This window comes from Crocodylus porosus, unplaced genomic scaffold (assembly GCF_001723895.1).
Source record: "Crocodylus porosus isolate Cpor-Errol unplaced genomic scaffold, CroPor_comp1, whole genome shotgun sequence".
NCBI classification, from domain to species: domain Eukaryota; kingdom Metazoa; phylum Chordata; order Crocodylia; family Crocodylidae; genus Crocodylus; species Crocodylus porosus.
Window position 1 is genome coordinate 89,095,770 of NW_017728886.1, and position 18,522 is coordinate 89,114,291.

The 18,522-nt window shown below is 38.6% G+C and overlaps 1 protein-coding gene across 4 annotated transcripts in view; it reads right to left on the reverse strand.

Moving 5' to 3' along the window:
- The window catches only part of VPS41 (VPS41, HOPS complex subunit), a 154,315-nt gene that overhangs the window by 35,382 nt on the left and 100,411 nt on the right, over positions 1-18,522 (reverse strand). For all 4 annotated transcript variants that reach the window (XM_019538980.1, XM_019538963.1, XM_019538970.1 and 1 more), the window contains 9 exons: positions 15,463-15,578; positions 13,085-13,141; positions 10,616-10,677; positions 9,769-9,850; positions 3,694-3,786; positions 2,807-2,934; positions 1,448-1,592; positions 542-583; positions 365-415 (listed from right to left, as the gene is read on the reverse strand). In XM_019538980.1, coding sequence (XP_019394525.1) covers positions 365-415; positions 542-583; positions 1,448-1,592; positions 2,807-2,934; positions 3,694-3,786; positions 9,769-9,850; positions 10,616-10,677; positions 13,085-13,141; positions 15,463-15,578 — 776 coding nt within the window. The remainder of the gene's footprint in view (positions 1-364; positions 416-541; positions 584-1,447; positions 1,593-2,806; positions 2,935-3,693; positions 3,787-9,768; positions 9,851-10,615; positions 10,678-13,084; positions 13,142-15,462; positions 15,579-18,522) is intronic.

An 18,522-nucleotide genomic window follows, 5' to 3' on the forward strand; every position in this document is an offset into this window, starting at 1 on the left:
TGAGCTGTAAGAGTTCCTGTTTCTGCACACGTGCCCAGGAGGAAAAATATAAATACAGCCTGCAAAATTCCTTGGTGGGTTCAGAGTAATCTGAGTTTTTGACTCTGCTCTGACCCCATTTGCAAACACACCTTTTGTGCCATCTAATGAGTGTGTGTCTGTGATTTTAGTGGCCTCCAGAGAAACGAACCGCTTTAAGCATCACTTTGGCTGTAAGACTTCAGTGGTATGTACCTTAATTCCCTGTCACAGATTAGGAATTTGCATGTCAAATGACTAACTATATTTATAAAAGATATGCTGAGAAAGCTGCAGTAAGTTTATTCAACTCAAAAGTAAAGTAACCAAAACCACTAAGCTTTACCACATGTTGTAGCTCAGGTCTGTTTTCCAGTTCTTCTACAACTTTATCAATCTGAAAACAAAACAAACAAAAAGATACGGATGAGCAAACCTGTGACTATTACCATATCAACAGGACCAAAAGATGTGTATGGGAAAACATTCAGCTTACTGTATCAGGAATGGTTTGCATACTCACTGAAATTTTAGCTTCGTTATCCAAAAGCATGTCTACTGCTTTCTGGAACAGAAAAAGAAACACAGCTGAGAATGGGTCTAACCAAAGACAGACAGACAGAAAACACATATAGGAATACAACCATATGGATATTACAAATACACCTTTTCTCATTTGAATTTACTTGAATAGCAGCCTGCAAAATGCCAACGTTGCGAGGATAGGCATGCCTGGTACTTTTCAAGATGACCTACTATGTATTCTAAGAATACCTTTCATAAGTTTGCACATGAAATGGAAATCAATAGCACATTCATGACATCCCCTACAGAAAGCTTATTTTGTTTGGGTTTTATCCGGTTTGGAGACAGAATTTGTATAATTTTCATACATTTCCTTATATTTCCTTGATTTCCTTATTTCCAAAACATAGGTTAATACTAGATTAGTCAACTATCAAGAAGAAAAAGCAGTGGAAATACCCAGCAAAGTGTGTTCAATTAAATCTGCTCCTCTAAAAATGTACTACTTTGGGGCTCATTAGTATGATTGGGGCTCCCATTTGTTTGGAAATGCAGCAAGCATCTTAGGGCAAAAGTTTATTTTCAGAATCACAAGGGAGATTTTAGATTCAGTCTGCTCACCCGCCAAGGGAGATACTCATTACATGACATGTGGCTGCAAGGAAGGGCAGAACACCTACTACAATCATTTGAGAAAAGTAGTTCCTCCTGAGGTTCTGAAGTTATTTTTGGTTTTCTTAACTCCAGCATGCCAGTCTAGTAGACATCTCCACATCACCTCATAATCGGTTTAGACAGAATACTAAAACTGTGACAACACACTCTTTAAAAGACATTCACTTCCTTCTTGTTGAAATATTTACTGCTCAGAAAGAGTAAAAAGCAACATTAAAAGTCACTGTACCTCTGAATCAAAATCCATGAGGAGAACAATTTTGTCTCTGATAGAACTGAACAGATTGTGCTTGTGAATCAACTGGAAAACATCTTTGTGTCTCAGGGTTAGGTAAATTTCAAGGGCTTTCCCATAGCGTTGGTCATAGGTATACCTGATAAAAGACATGTTATGATCTGAAAGTAAATCAAGTTATACCACGAACTAAGGCAAGATATTACTTAACTGGAAAAACACGTGTGAGAGTCGAAATGCTTCACTTCCACTCAGGGGGAAAAATATCTCAAAAGAAATGCAAGCCATTGGGAAATCTGTTTATAGCTTTGGTCATTAAATTAATAATTATTAATGATGTCATGAGGTCAGCCTACAACTTTACCTCTCTCTTCAAAGCCTTCTCAATATAGAGGACTAAGCAGAACTCCCTCCAGAGCTATTCAGTGCTACCATCTTAAGATAATTGTCATGGGTTGTCACTGAGCAACAGGATTTTTTCCCTCTTTTTAGAGGCAGAACTGCAGACTGCTGTACCTCTTAATTGGGGTATCAGACTGAGTCAATGGTGCAAGGCCATGTCAATAGACCAAGTATGCCTTACCAAATCATTTTTAAACATTTTCTAATCACAGATTTCCAACCCTGTGGTATATCAACTGTAACACTTTCTAAAATTCAAGAGAAAGAAGATGTTACTTCATTTTCCTTCCAAGTATTTTTTGAAGACACACTGTTCCCAAAAAAGGCAACAAAAAGCAGGGAGGTAGGAGGAAAGGGTGCTGGGAAATCCAATCTTCCCTCACAGTTCTTCAATTTAATTCTTAACGTATTTTAACTAGTGCAAGAGAGAAGAACTGTTAACACACTGCCTTCCACATAGAGGAGTTGGAAATTAAAAAAAAAAAAAAGGTTGATAGTACAGAAAGCTAAGAGCAGCAATTACTTCTATTATCGTAGGTGGTCAAATACTTTAAGATAAGGTCAAATACAATACTGCTGCAGAAAGAAACCTTTGGGGGTGCCTATACACAGGCAGGGAGGCTTCTCTGACTTGCTACAATTACAGCGCATCAGGGCAGGCTCAATTAAACGAGTTTGCTGGAGCGTGGCAATTACCATGCCCCAGATGACTCCAGCACCATATGAATCAGCGTCCCTATGTTGAAAAATGACAGAAGGACCCTTTAACTAAAGCTCATTCAATGAGGTTTAGTTAAAGTACCCCTGCTGCCATTTTTCAGCATGGGGACGCTCCGAGTGCTTTAATTAGATCAGCTTTTGAAGCCACTGTAATTAAAGCACTCCCCCACACCTTGCCCCAAGCACGTGTATAAACACCCTTAGAGTCTGATGTGTGTAAAATGCACGTACAATTCTGCAAGAGTTCTGAGCAAGGTCCTATTCTGCGGATCTTTCTTCAGATGATCCACCACGGTTTGCACTATGATGGCATTGTTGTACAGGTCTCCAGGCCACTCTTTTATCAGTGTTGCAAAGCCCTAACGACAGAGAAGATTGTCAACAGAAATATAGTTGTATGCCAAGCAGCAAACTCTGATCAACCCCATGTCCAATCAACTATACACTGGCACACATAATTTCTACAGTATAGTTTCTTTCCTTCTCTTAATGTTCTATAAAGTACTCTTGCTCCTTTTTGATCAAGAGATTTTGTGCTGTTTGCCAGAGTTGGAGAAAACAAGAGAGAATTTAGAAGAAAGAAAGAAGGGTAAGAAGTCACTTTAAAAAACAATTACTGAGCTATGGACACAGGTAAACTTAACCACTTCAAAATGCCAGAAGCATCTGCTGCTTGGGAACATAATTCAGTTGTCCTGCCCACAACTTACTTCTGCATGCTTGTAAAGGAGACAAATATGCTAGCATCACTTAAAGTTAAACCCTGAATGAACCAACCCAATTCTCACTACCCTCTGACAAAGCACCTACCAAAGTAGGCTCTTGTCTACAGAAGTTCAAGTCTCTCTGAACCATTCAATATGAAAGGGGCCACCTGACCTACCTCCTGCCTGATTTCAGGTTAACACAGCTTACTAGCTTTCTATCAGTAATACAAAGCTACAATCTGGTATACTGAAATATATTTAAAACAAACAAACAAAAAAAACCCAGTCTGTTATTTTTGTTTTAATTCTTGTTAAGTTTACCATTAATGTTCTTTTACTATAATAGAAAATCTGCTGACAGTTTCACAGTATTTTGCTAGTAACAACTATTACACATGGATGCATCAGTACCTCATAATCACTCTCCAGAAACTCATGAAGGACCATTTCGTAGATGAGAGGCTTCAAAATTGGATCCCGTCTTGGTAAATAAGGGCTAATTGCCTGTAAGAGGTAAAAAAAAAAAAAAAAAGCATAGGGTCAAAGTTTAAAGCACTCTTTTTGTACAAATATTCCAGCAAAATGAATAAGAAAAACAAAGTGCTTCCAACATAAGTAGCAAGATCTGACTAATTTTTCATTCCAAGGGAACTGGGTAACAACCCATGATTAATTACCAGTAGAAGGCAGGACAGTGTGGCACCTTATAGTCTAACTCATACAGAGAGACATGAGTTTTTGTAGGCTATCACTTGATTCACAGAAGTTTAGATCTCCAAGGTAGGTGCCTGCACCACCCGCACTGGGACTCTATTCCAGAGTCTGGTCACAAGAACCATGAAGAAGTTTTTCCTTATATCCAGTCTGAAACCTTCTTCTAGGAGTTTATGACAGTTGCTTCTGGTTTTCCCCTAGGGCACTCTGGTGAATAGTTGTTCGCCGAGCCCCTGATGCTCATCTCTGATATATAACCCACCAAATACAAGATAAGCTGCCACCAAATGCCCTCAAAGGCTTCTCTTTTCTAGGCTGAACAGTCCCGTATCTGCCAGCCTTTCCTCATATAGCTTGCTCTTCATGTCCCTAATCATATGAGTGGCTTTTTTCAAGCTTCTCCACATCCTTCAGTAGACTATAAAAGCTCTGACTCTCTGGATTCCTCAGTCGCTAAGGTACCCTACTGCCCTGCCATCTGCCTACAGATTAACATGACTAACTACCTCTCTAACCACCAAGAATTAGCCATTTTCAACTTTGTTGGATGTATTTTGTATTTTATATCCATACAAACTAAAAAATGATGTTCTGGCACTTATAAGAAGGAAACAATTATTACAAAAATGCCAAGTGCAAACTGTACCCACTGTGACTTGCTACGAGAGCTGCATTATTATACAAATATGTAAATATATGCATTTCTGTTTATAAAAATTCAGAGTACTCACTCACTACATCAGAATTACAATACTATGAGGAAATAAAGTAACTGAAGGTTCCTGGCAGACATTTCAATTAAGAGACAATTAACCTGTTAAACCCACCATAAACAGTAGCCCCGCCACACATTAAAGCAATGAATGGCCCAACAAAACAAAAAACTAGCTAAAAAAATATTCCACAAAAAATACATAACACGTTTGTGGCCGACTGCCATCATGCCTTAAATTGAACATGTGGCAGGGGAAATAGAGTTGGCTCAGAACTCCAGTGCAGTCCTATCAGCTGACACTCAGTCCCAGCCCCAAGAGTCTGCAATTGGCTCCAGTATAGTCCTAGGAGTGGGGCCAACAATCAGCCAAATTTCAGTCCTGCCCCCAGGATCACTTGGGTTCAGCCAAGCTGCAAGCACTCAGCTTTCAGTTTGCCGGTTCAGGAAAAGCTGGAATCTTGGGCTCTCTTTGCACAGGCAAGTAGTAATGGTGCTAGTGGACCTCTGATCCAAAGATGGTACATCCTGACATACATGTGGCATAGCAGGAGGTGCAACTGTTGGGACTAAGGATCAGGTCCCACTATATCATTCAATGATGAATGTGCACCATAAGCCAGGGATGTATAATTTGCACTCACCGCCAGAACTGAAAATAAATTCAGAAGAAAGGAGTGGTTGATTGTCTGTGTCTTAATGAGCCAAGAAAAGCTGAAGGGTATTATCCAATGCTTTGTAAGTCTCAGCTGACTTGACAGAGGCTTTGGATAGCACTGGTCAGGACTTTTTTAACAAACTGATTAATATGAGCATAATTCTATGCACATGCAAGTGGCAATGACTAAATATGGCAATGACTAACTAAGGGATAGCAGATGCCAAATTAGTCAAGGTGATTTTTGTACCAACTGATGGGACTCTAGCAGAGACCGAGTACCCTGACTAATAAGACTATAATGATGACTTAGTTATCCCAGTGACTAATAAACCAGACTTCACTACCTTGCAAGTATTTTCATATTTCTAAATATAGCCCTATATTGTACTTTGCTTTAAAGTAGCACATAACTGAATTTATTACTACCCAAGAGTATTCTCATAACAGTAAGACACAGATAGAATTGGAAGTCAGTCAGTGTTACTAGGCATTTCTTTGTTATAAGGGGGTTGTGTGCCAAAATTAATTGGCGAGGGGATTAAATCTCACTCACTCTTTTTTTCTTTTTTAAATAAAAAGAAGTTTCTGAGATTTTGGGAAGAGTAACTATTTAGTCCACCCTGAGTGACTTGGGCCATTTAAAAGATAAATCAAGATAAGTTTTACTGTATAAAAATCTACTTAAATAAATGTATATTAATCACTCACAATAAACAGCTTTTCTTTACTAACCATTCACATTTATCTAAATGAAAACTAAATCAAGACATAAAATCCTGGCACACAACTTGTAAAGTCAGATTATGACTTTGAAGATGGCCTTTCAATCAAAAGCTGCTGTAGGTGGCCTTTCTATCAAAAGCAGAATGTTTCAATAAGCTGCTTTAAAAGTGTTCTTAAGTAACAGCATCCTGACAATCAGAGGAGCCCATTTTAGAGGTAAAATCACTCCTTACCATATAATCCTAGCATAGCATGATATTAAGCACTATTATTCTAGCAAAATGTTAGATGATGCTATTATAGCAGTGGGACTTTTACCATTGCTGTGTTGTGACTTTGTGGTCCATAACTGAAGGCCAAGTATCTTGTTCAAGTCACCAGAGATGTTCCCCTGCTGTCCTACACTGAGGTAACTTTCTGTCATTACACTCAATGTGTCTGACGGAATAGTTCAGAAAAATGGGAAAAACCAGTAATCATTTCTCATCAAAACCTAACTTGACAGTTTTCAACAACTGCTTTGATAACGTTTAAAATAAAACAATTGTTGGAGGGATTTAGACAAAATCTCCTTTCCCTTTGAAAGGCAATTCATAGCAGAAGGATGAACATTATTAAACAAAAAAAACCACCAGGCCGTGCGTTTGCTTTACAACTTTGACTGGATTTGATATATGTGCTTTTTGACTGATTAAAAAAAAAAAATCTCCTCTGCTCTAAGGAGAGCTCTCCTACCATACTCCACTAGAGTAGGGGTGGCAAACCTGTAGCACACGTGCTACAAATGACACACAGCCTCCAAAGCAGGAGGGAAGGGGGAGAAGTAGGCGACGGGCAGTGCAGAAAACAGATAGAGCAGGAAGCAGAAAGCAAAGCAGCAAATTGCACAGAAAGGACAGGACTGGGAATAGAAAGCAGAGCAGCAGATAAGGAGAGGCACTTGGAAGGTTGCAGAGCTAATTTGTGGCACACCTGCCAAAAAAGGGTGGCCCCCACTGCATGGCTGTTTTTCTACCTGTCACTTGTTTCTTAATGGCCACCAACAGCTTCTACTTTCTATTACAGACTTTAATTTAGAAATATTAAGTACAATGAACTTGGAACACTGTCCTGCAAGCTGCTGTACCCCAGCACATTGCTCTGCCATGCAGAGTCCCTTTGTAATGGAGAAATTAGAAGGTCATAAGACAAGGAAGCAAGGCTCAGAGTGGAGAATGGGAAAGTAGAGGCAATTTTAAACTGCAATTCTCACCTTCTCCTCCCACCTCAGCTGCCCCCTGAATTAGGCCTCTAATTTTAAGAGCCTAATCCATAAGCCTTAATGTCACTCTTGGCTGAGATGCACATATATATCACCTCTGTGCAAAACAATTCAGATCATTCCTTAGAGCTGAAGCCAACCTACAAAAGGAATAATACTGCTTCTCTCTGAAGCCCAACTGTAGCAACAGCTTTAATACTACTTCTTCAAAAGGAGAGTGTTATTTCTTCTTGCATTTTGGTCTCAGTGGTTGCCAGGGACACAAAAGCACCTAAATTGTTTGAAACCAACACGTGTTCAAAGCTGAACTCCTGACTGCTAAGACTCCCAATTCTGTGTTTTTTAAAACCCTGGTTTAGGCAGGAAATCCATGAGGTAGCTCCAAACTTTGGATGCGTTAGTACTCCAGTCGAGTACTCAGTCCACTACAGGAAATCAGATTCTCGCATGGCTTTTTCCTTCCTCTCTCCCCGCACCTACCGAATCTAGCCTTTGAAAATGTTTCCAAATGTTGATAAGCAGATACAGGGACTTCTGTGAGAGTGTTTGTGTGTACAGTACATGCAGGACCCCAGCCAAGAGCGAGGATGTTAATATCACACAAAAGAATGCAAGAGGAATACAGATCTAATACTTCTTCAGCTTTGTGGACACACATGAGATCAAATCCATTGTTGAGGAAGCCCTGCCCACTGCCCTCAGCCACAGAAAACCACACAAGAGTCGGACACTATGCTTCAACCTTTGGCAACCACACAGATTTTCTGGCAAAATGATCAGGATACTCTGGAAGTGGACTGCATTAGGAGCCGAGTGTCTTCATGTTAGGGCCCCAATTCATAGTCCACCTCACTGACTTCAATAGTGCAGGGTTGGTGTACTCTGTTCCACAGAGGAAGAATTTTTAAACCTTTTCCTTACTATTACACTCTTCCTTACTGGAAATATTTATTGCATTTCAAGACACCCTATATATGGAGGGAATTTCTCCAAGTGATGTCCCTTTTAAAATTAGGGATAAAAATCATGACAGTAGACAGCGTAATGTCAATACCTAGCAGTTTTTGGTTCTTAGCTTTAAAGTGTTTTACTTCATCTTGTACAGTTAGGAAGCGCTCCTCTCTCAACCAACGCTTCCTCTAAAATATTAGAAACTAGTGTTAAATATGCTTCAGCTGCTTTATCCAGTATGTGCTTGTTGGGTCATAGTTTACAAGAGAGCCTGTATGCGAGAGAACAAATAATACATTTCAGAAATCAGTCCTTTTAGACCAATTAAGGGTTCATTAACTCTTTGTAGCACTCAGGTACCATGACAACCTGTGCAAGACCATATGATTGTAATAGGAAATGAAGAAAGTAGTATTCTGGAATCGCAGCTTGAAGGTGAATAATGTAACATACTGCATCTTAACGTTTTTCTACAATTGGCTTTCAGAAGGGTGAAAACAACCGTTTAGAAAGGCAGTAATTTAACAGAGAGGTTTTTGCAGCAAACCCACAAATATTTTTATATTTTACAGTCTGCTGGATGACATAAGTGGAGAGAAGAAACATCTACTCTAGACACTCACAACCAATACGAAAATAAAACCAAAAGGGCTAAAAAAGAATATATCAACATTTCACCTCAGGTCCCTTACTGGTTTGAAACAGAAAGAGACAAATATGAGATTTTATCTTTCAGTGTGGCAAAGAGTTCACCGAACCACTACGAACTCTTAAAAATAAGACAGTGTTGTTCTCTCATTGGAACCACTCTAAAGGAGAAATTAGACATTTCTAAAAAACTGTAATATGCTGAAATGCTTCCCTTTTTTGAAGGGAATTAAACAGCTCAAAACCAGCAAGGGACTACATGCTGTGAGATCTTAATAATACGTCCTTTTAGGCTCACAGAGTTTCACTAGGAAGATATAAAATTCAGAAATAAAATGTGCACACATTATCAAAGAAAGTATGCACTATGTTTCTAATGATTTGGGAGTGGCAACATTTTTACCTTAATGTCATGGGCAATTTATTCACTGAGACTTAACATCAAATGCGTTTTCTGTACCTGTCTCTCCATGCCAATACCAGGCAAAATACAAGGGGCAGACTGCTTCCCTTCCGTCCCACCATTTGCTGTGCGACAAGGGGAAAAAAATCCTATTCCATTTAAAAAAATGCTTGATATTCTTTAAAGATGAATCCACCCATATAACAACCATGCTATTGCAGATTTTGTTAATTGGTGGGGTTAGTTTTGATTTTAGGAATAACTTAGTAGCAAACTAGGACCATATACAATACTAAAATTCTGGTTCAATGATTTGAGCTCTGTCATCCCAGCTGGTCAACATCGGACTCTGCAGAATAAGTATGGGATGTATTATACAAGAAACATCAGCTAAGAAATAGGATTTAACGTACCTTAAGTTGCCCTATTTCTTTAAATTTGTAAACTTCAAATTCCCAGAGGTCTGTGTTCTTGCCAAGTATTTTCTGGCATTTTCTGTGGATAACAAATCAGGAGAAATTACAAATAAAAAAAAAGTAACATTTGTGAATAACAGAAGTGAGCATGTACCAAATGGCACCTTTCAAAATCCCACATTTTGGCAAACATTGTTCCAAACAAGATGTACCAGAAATGATTTCCTTTATAGCACATCAGCACAATTCCTTTGGTTATCCAGAAGGGGTCACTAGCCTACTAGATGTGGTGGTAAAATGCAACATCCTAGCTGTGACTTCAGCCATGGCTAATTCAGGACCCAAAAATAAAAGGTTCCCTGTACCTGAGTCTCTCTAACTGAGAACCACACTCAACTAAAAATAATAATAAAAGAGGTCTGGTAGTATTTTAAGTGCTTAAATATAGATTTAAGTACCTAGCTTTAAGTACCCAAGTTTGAAAAATTTTGGTCTACACAGGTATCCTCAGTATTATTGTGAATCATCACCTGAGCATGTAACCATGATGGGTGGATCAAGCAGATTAAATGTTAAGGGTCTAACGTGATTTAGAAGAATAAAATCTTATTAAAAATATCTATTATTAATCTTTCTAATGTAGCTAAAACTAGTGAGGTGCTTTACCTTCAAGCTGTCATCAAAAATATAAGTAGCAAATTTGTAAATGTTCATATCAGACATCCTCAGAGATGAGGACATTTTTTTTAAAGATCTATTGCACACACACAACCACCCCTGTGACCCCACCCATCCAGAATGCCCTCAACAACACTGAAAAAAATCTTATATGTATATATATTACCTAGCAGCCAGGTCATAGTCCCTTTTCTCCATTAGATGATTGATATAGGCTAAGCCTATATCCTAAAACAAAAAAAGTAGAAGTTAGACCTATTAGTCATATATTTGGCAAGTCAAACGGTCTGAGTTTTATTGACATAATAAGCTATCATGTCAGCCATGTCTGCATTTGGTGGTTTGTAAAGTCAACCACTCATCCTCATTTCCATGGATGTCCCTTTCTTAAACAGGAATAGTAGACTGTAAATAAAATTGCAGCAAAATATTCACTTTAAGCTCATACCTTCATGTTAAAATGTTGTGGTAAATAACTGGTTCTCCCATAATGGGAAATGTGTGTTATTTCCCCAAGTCCTGGCATCTCAAAGCATCTATCTGAGCATTTGGTGTTTGGGTCAGTTAGTTCAAGGATACTAAAATATTGACCCCAATATGGGGGCCAATATTTTAGGGAGAACATACACTGCTCTATAAAATAGAGGATTTACTGATATTGTAGTAAGCTGCTCATTCCATTACACAGAAGTAGGAAAAAGAAACTAGGTTGTAGGATTTATTATCCAAACATTTTTAATCATATTGTTTCTATTCAAGCTCCGTTAGTTAAAGGTCTGTCTGCATAGTAAATTCACACAATAAATCCCTACTCAAGGATTTATCCCAATGTAGAGCTTTATATGGAGATGCAGCAAATAATCTAAACACTGTTTTATCTTGTGGGATTCACATACAAGGCTCAATGCACACCTTAAGCCAAGCAGTAACAATGCATGAGCCTCCCATGCTGTTCAAACAGCCGCCTAAAGAACTCTACAACAGAGATGCCTGGAAATTTTTTGACAAAATATTGTTGTCTAAACCTTAAAAAAAAAAACAACCTTTGATTGGGAAGGCTTCTGTAGGGTGATATTTTTAAGTAAAAAAAAAAAGAGAGAAGAGCCAAACAGACAGGGGACCTCAACCCAGGTCTACCACATCTCAGAAGCGTGCTCTCACCACTTGGCTATTCTGGGGTAGGTTTGTCAATCTCTCTCAACCCAAAATACTAAAAGGGCAAATTTTTGCTGCAATGCCAAACAAAAACAAATGTTGCACCTTGGTAATTTTCATCCATCTCTATCTTAGAATGGCCCTGCTAAGGCTAAGGTAGCAAGTAGCATGGGGGGGGCAAAGTAGTAGGGGAAGGTGGCAAAGGATCTACACTTATGCTGAAAGCAAGTGGTTCTTGCATTTGGTTAGTAGTGTACAGTAGCTGTGGTCACTGTGGCATTCTATGAAGTCCCTGGAAAAACATTCTGTCCAGTAACTTTATGCCTTTGCCCTCACTAGAAAGAACAAGCATATTTTGCTGCATAACCCCAGAGGACTTCAACCACTTAGGGCATGATGGAAAGTCCCTAGAAATCAAATGATAATTCTATTGATTTCAGTAGACTTTGCATCAGGTCCCAACAGTCCAATAAAACTGAGGCTGCACAGGATTAACTAAATTTCATACCAACAGAACACATTTTTTAAGTCATAGGAAAAGTATTTCTTCTTCTCACTTCCTGGCTAGGACCTGTCTTCAGGATTCCTCATTTCTTTTGAAAGCATGAGCTACTTAATTTGAGAGGTTTTGGTGATGTCTTTAGTTTGAGATGGGAAGCTGACTTTACATGGCTGAAGCAGGTAAAACAGCTTTTAGCTTACTTCTGAAATATATGTTTTTGTAATGATCAGGGTTTGCTTATAAAACCGGTTATAAATTTAAAAGCTCAGTTATTACATTGTACTTGTTTTTGAAATACAGCATTTCAGTTCATAGCTGAAGGAACAGGCTTTACATCTAGGTCAGTTAAAAAAAGAAGTTAAAGCCATGCTGATTTTTGTTATTTAAAAACAATGTTTTGCTATTATTACAAATGTCTCTATCCTTTTCACTGCTATGCAAAAGCTCCATACAAATGGGAAAATAGCTATGCAAGAGTAAACAGTGACACTGACTATGTTAAAGACTGAAACTTTCAAAAACTTTAAAGTCAGTTAAGGCCTGGTTCAGTTTCAACTGAATTTCAGTAGGATGTGGAAACCTTAGGTTTCCTTTGATATTCCTACCCAAAGTGCTGCCACATGCAGAAATTCAGACTGAAAAGTACTTGCCACCCCCTCCCCACTAGACTTTCAGTTGCTTACAATATTGTTTTCCTTTAGACAACAACATTCAAAAATAAATAAATTCCTTAGAAATGTGCCACTTTTATGCTTACTGTCCCTGTTAGCTCAGTAGCCTTACAAATTCGAAGCACAGATGCTCTGTTTTTAGGCTAACATCACAAAACCGGATGCAGCTTGGAGAGTGCCTAACAACAATTTTCTGGATTAATACAGAAAAAAAAATATATAACCAACATTCTTAGCATCTCTTAATGTTCTAAAAAGCACGAGCTATTTCTTGTTTTGGGTTGAAGAGGAATTGTTTTAGACTTACCAAAATCTTATGCTTTTTTATGGTCTTTTGACTGATCTCAGCTGCCATCAATGCTTCCTACAGTCACATAATAGAAAAATGGCATATACAAGTCAAATACACAAAACTTCTATATAGGATGCTCTAGAACTGCATAAATCAAACTCTTTTTCTATGTGTTGTGTTTGAAGCACTAGAATTTTTAATGCCATGGTTGGATGAACAGCTTTGAATTCATACACAAAACAAAAGCAGTCAACCAAAAAGAACTATTTTTGTTTCCATCTGGGCTCACTCCACATTAGTATATTAGGATCAAATATCAAGACTATAGCACAATATAAAATGCAGTTCCAATGACTTATTTTCAAACAAAAATCCTCCACTAGCAAAGCAATTGGTGAAAAAATTAGCTTGAGAAGGGCTTATCTTGTGCATTTCCCCATTCCATCCTCCACACCAACCAAAAAAAAAACCCCTTTCTCGTCAGAATGATTTATTTCATTAAGTTGAACTTGCAACTCTTTATTTACCCATTTCCAATATACACAACAGAGCTAGTTCTTTTACTACTATATGAAAAGTTAAACCTTAATATGAATCATAACAAAAGCCAGCCACCAACTAGTAGCCAGGGGGCTTTCACCAAGGCCTCCACTATACATTATTACATTTACGTTGCAATTCAAGTGTTAACCGCAGCATAACTAGGAAGGGCACTCCTCATGCACCCAATTAAAGTGCCATAAAATGGGGAACATGCCATAAAGTGTTCCACACAGCTCAGAATATTTTTATGATTCATTTCTATTGTGCTTTAAATTTAATGTGTGGCTGGGGGCTAAAAATGAGCTGACTGTTGGTTCGTGGACCCAAACTGCACCACGGTCTGGAATGGCTCCAGTACCAACAATCAGCCAACTGTTAGCCCCAGACTGAGGTGGGGTGGGGTAGGTTGTAGCAGGGGGAAACTGAAAGCCTTCCCCCACTGAGAATTTTAAACCCCACACTACAGCTGCCTGGCATGGGGAAGAAGAGGCTCCCACTAATGTGGGGAGGCAGGGCATAGGCATATCCCACTGGAGACTTTAAACCCTGTGTTGGGGATCTCTGGATAGGCTGTCTGGCACAAGAGAGTATTGGGCTGAGGACTATAAATTTCATGTCAGGCAGCAGATGCTCCTGGAGGTGGGTGGAGAGAAGCCTCTGCTCCCTGTGCAGAGCAGCCCAGCCCAGCCCAGCCCAGCCCGTGTTGCCCACTGTGGGGTTTTGACAGTCAACTGATTGCTGGCTCCAGCCTGGATGGCCTCAGGTCTCAAACCCAGGACTGCCTAAATGGGCCAACAATCAGCTGATTGTCTGTGCTGACAGCCCCACCTGAGCAGGACCTGGCACTTTCCAGGGTGGGAGCTGATAATTAGCTGACTGTCAGACCCACGTGCATGCCCTTAGCTTTCAACTTGCCAATACAGAGAGAACCTGAACATGTGTGGCATTGCCGGTGGCATGATTATTGGGATCAGGAAACAGATTCCATTGTACCATTAAACAAAATGTGTGCTGGGGTCCAAGAGACAGAGCTGTACTTGGGAAGTGCTTGAGTCTTGTGGGATCCAGTGCAGTGTTTTGCATAAACTACAATCACCATTTTGAATTTATTCCCCAGAAGCCACAACCTCGCATGGACATTTTTAAATTCCTTGCATCAGAACTGAGTTTTGATATTCCAGGGGTTTCCTAAGCAGTCTACATACATGGGCATTCTGTACATTAAAAAAATTAAGTTGCAAAATTTCTTTTAAAGCCGTCTGTACAGTCCTCTGAAGTATTACTCTGGGACATCAGAAACCAAAGAACTTGGGCTGTTGTATTAATACTGACTAAAATGATCCAGGTAAAGACAAACAGTAGGTTCTTAAAATGTTATTTAAAAAAAAAATAATAAAAAAAAAATTGGATCTAGGCATCTAATAGTAAATGTGTAGATTTTTCAAAGGTTCTTTGTGCCATCGGTCCCACTGTAGTGAATGACCACAGTGGGTGTCTGCATCGTTGAAAGTCAGATGACACTAGGCACCAACAACTGAAACAGTAACATGTTGTTTGCTTCTTATGAGACAGTTTTCAACAACTAACCAGGAGCCATGAACCTAACCCTAACATAGGAATAAAATGGTGAATTCTGCTGCACTAAATCTCCTCTCCTTTACTTATTTGGATGGACACAAATAACTTAGCAGATTCCCAATCAACTTACCCGCAAACAACTAGGTCATGTGAACAGTTATGCTTGTGCACAACTAACAGAAGCCTTATTCAGTCACATGCAAGGCCAATGCTTACTGCTGCCACACAAGCTTTCAGACATAAGAAACTAAAGGCACTACTGTAAAAATTACTTCGTATTTCTTCTTTTCCAGGAGCCAGTCAATGTGGTCATCTTGGTCCCGTTCCTTTGCCACAACAACATCTCTTGGACTGATAATATAAAAGAGCGATTCGCCCTCCGAGTACTCTGAAAATGCATATGAAATTTTATTGTTATGTTTTCCAGAAGTAAAGCCTTGCATTTTAGTACACCCTTGGGGGAGGGGGAAAAGAGAGAGGCTAGCAAGAAAGCAAAATACTCCAGCAGAACATGATGATTTTGGATGCTGTATTTCCAATAAATTAAAACTGGTTTAAATGGTAAAATAGCTTTCAAAACTCACCACAGCTTATTGCAAATTCTGATTCATCCACTATGTATAAACTTTATGATGGTTTAGAAACACACTATTATACTTTTAGAGGACTATTACACTACATAGCCTGCAATAAATGTATCCTCCCCATCAAGGTCAAGGCCATCAAAAGCATAAATGATAGATGCCATAACCCTTGGGGACATGGTACATCATTACAGCAATGCATTTGCAATGCTATAAGTTAAGGTTATATGTATAATGCATTCACTTTTGGTACAAGTCCTTATTTTGAGTAAGCTTAGACTAAAAATTTTCTTAGAGGTCAAACGGACAATGACCGTTCAAAGTACAACTCTTACTACAAAGCCAGAAAAGAAACACTTCCAATCATTTGTAAACAGAAGCCCTCAATATTATCAACACACAGTCTAAATAATGTTTCACACACTGCATTTGAAACCATCAGAAAAATTTTATACACAACTGATGAATCAAAAACATTTGATGAATAGTGAAGCACAACCATGGGGACTGCTGGACTGTCCAATGCTCGTGATGGGAACAAACTGGTCTAGAGATTGGAAGTGGGTATGCTGCATTCTGGTTGCTTAAGGGCATGATCTATGTGTAGGTTTGGCATATCCATTCTGATTTAAAGTGTACTTCTGGATAAGATGCTTAAAATCAGATTCATTGATTTGAAAAGCCAGAAGGGCCCATTACTATCCATCTGCATAAGGCAGGCTATAGAATTTCAACCTGTAATTTTGCATCAAGCCCATAACCTGCTTGAATTACAGCAGGTTTTTTAGAAAAGTATCCAATCTTCACTTACAAGATTTCAGATGAGAGAATCCACTACATTCTCAGGAATATTCTGTCAATGATTACAGTCACCCTTGTTGTTAAAAATGTGTGCCTCAATACTCTGAATTTGTCTAGCCCCAAATTTTGTAGATTACAATTTTTTTCTTCTATCTGCTAAATTGGAGACTTTGAAAATTACGATTTTTAGACATGCCATGATGTGCTGATAAGTCCATTTGGATAAATCAATCAAGTTTAAACTTGTTAAAACTCCTGTTCTAATTCCATTTGTTGAGAAGTTGAATTTTCTTGGTTTCCCTTTTTAAAACCTTTTCCAACTAGTCAAAGTCTTCTTTAAAGTGCAGACCCCAGAGCAGAGAATAGCAGTCCCACAATGGTCTCCATATGCAGAAGAAATACCACTTCCTAGCTTCTATTTCTCCAACTTCTATATTTCAGTATCACATTAGTCCTCTTAGCCAACACGACAGAGCTCTTCATCAGTTGGTTGTCCATCACAAACCTAAATTCTTCAGAGGCACTACTTTCCAATGTACTGTCCCTCATTCTGTTAGCAAGATCTACATTTTTCTCTGCTCGATGCTTGATTTTATATTTGGCTTTAAAACGCATGCTGTTTAAAGAAAGCCATTTATCAAATGACCCAGCCTGTTCAGTAACTCATCGAAGCATAGAAAGTTAGTGTTGGAATTGACCTCAGGAGGTCATCTTGTCCAACCCCCTGCTCAAAGGGGGATCAATCCAGGCAGGGCTTTGTCAAGCTGGGCCTTAAAAATCTCCAAGGATGGAGATTTGACCATCTCTCTAGGTAACTTGTTCCAGTGCTTCACCACCCTCCTAGTGGGAAAGTTTGTTCTAATATCCAACCTAAACCTCCCTTGCTGCAACTTGAAAACTTGCAACTCTGCTCAGTTGCTCAGAAAAGGCAACTGAATTATTCTTATTATTTACTATTCTATCACTTCACATTTCACCTGCCAACAGTAACAGGAGAAATTGGACATCTTTTCCCAGATCACTGATAAAGATATCGATTATCATTGGGCCAAGAACAAGGGGACCCCATCAAAAACAACCTACTGGATGATTTCCTATCAACACTTACTTTATGAAATTTATTTGAAAGTTTTCAAGCCACTCAAGCTATACCTGTACAGATAAGTGTATAGTGAGATTTTCAAAAGTGCCTATTGAAATCAGGCACCAAAATACTTTTAAATAGCTGACTTTAGTATAAATTCCTTATCTGTAAAATGGGGATGAGTACTTCACAAAAAAGTGTGACAATGATAAAGATCACACGGCACAAAAATACTGTGGTAATGAGGGCCATATAAGTACTTAAGAAATACAAAGAATATTGCGCAGATGCTGTATGCCTCGAAGTAGTCTATGTAAATGTCAGCACAGTTACCTTTATTCAGTAAACAACATTTTTCCACATGCTATGTTAGGTTAACAAGCCCTATTTTTCTTTGAAGCCATGCTGATTAGTATTATTTGTGTTACCAAACTTTAAACACTTTGCTGATTCGCTACATGTAGGTTACAATTATTTAGACAAGTTTATGGTTTGCCTGAAACCTTTAACCCAATGGTATCACATCGCCAAACTAAAAGCAAGAGAGTGTTGATATCTCTGCTACAATTACTTGGTTAAATATATAGCAATATTTATGTTTGCATAATTAAATAGTCCCAATGGTAAGGTATGTAGGATATACAATGCAGACAAATGTATGCAATGCATACAAATCCAGGTAATGTTATAACAACATTCATATTTCCTGACATTTTTGTAATTTTATTTGGCAAACTTGGCATATTAAGTCATATTTTTGCAGTATATAGGACAATTATGACTACCATAGAATGACATAGAAAAAAGCAAGAATACACTATAAACAACAGCATTCAATGTTTTGATTTTTCCAAGAGTAACTA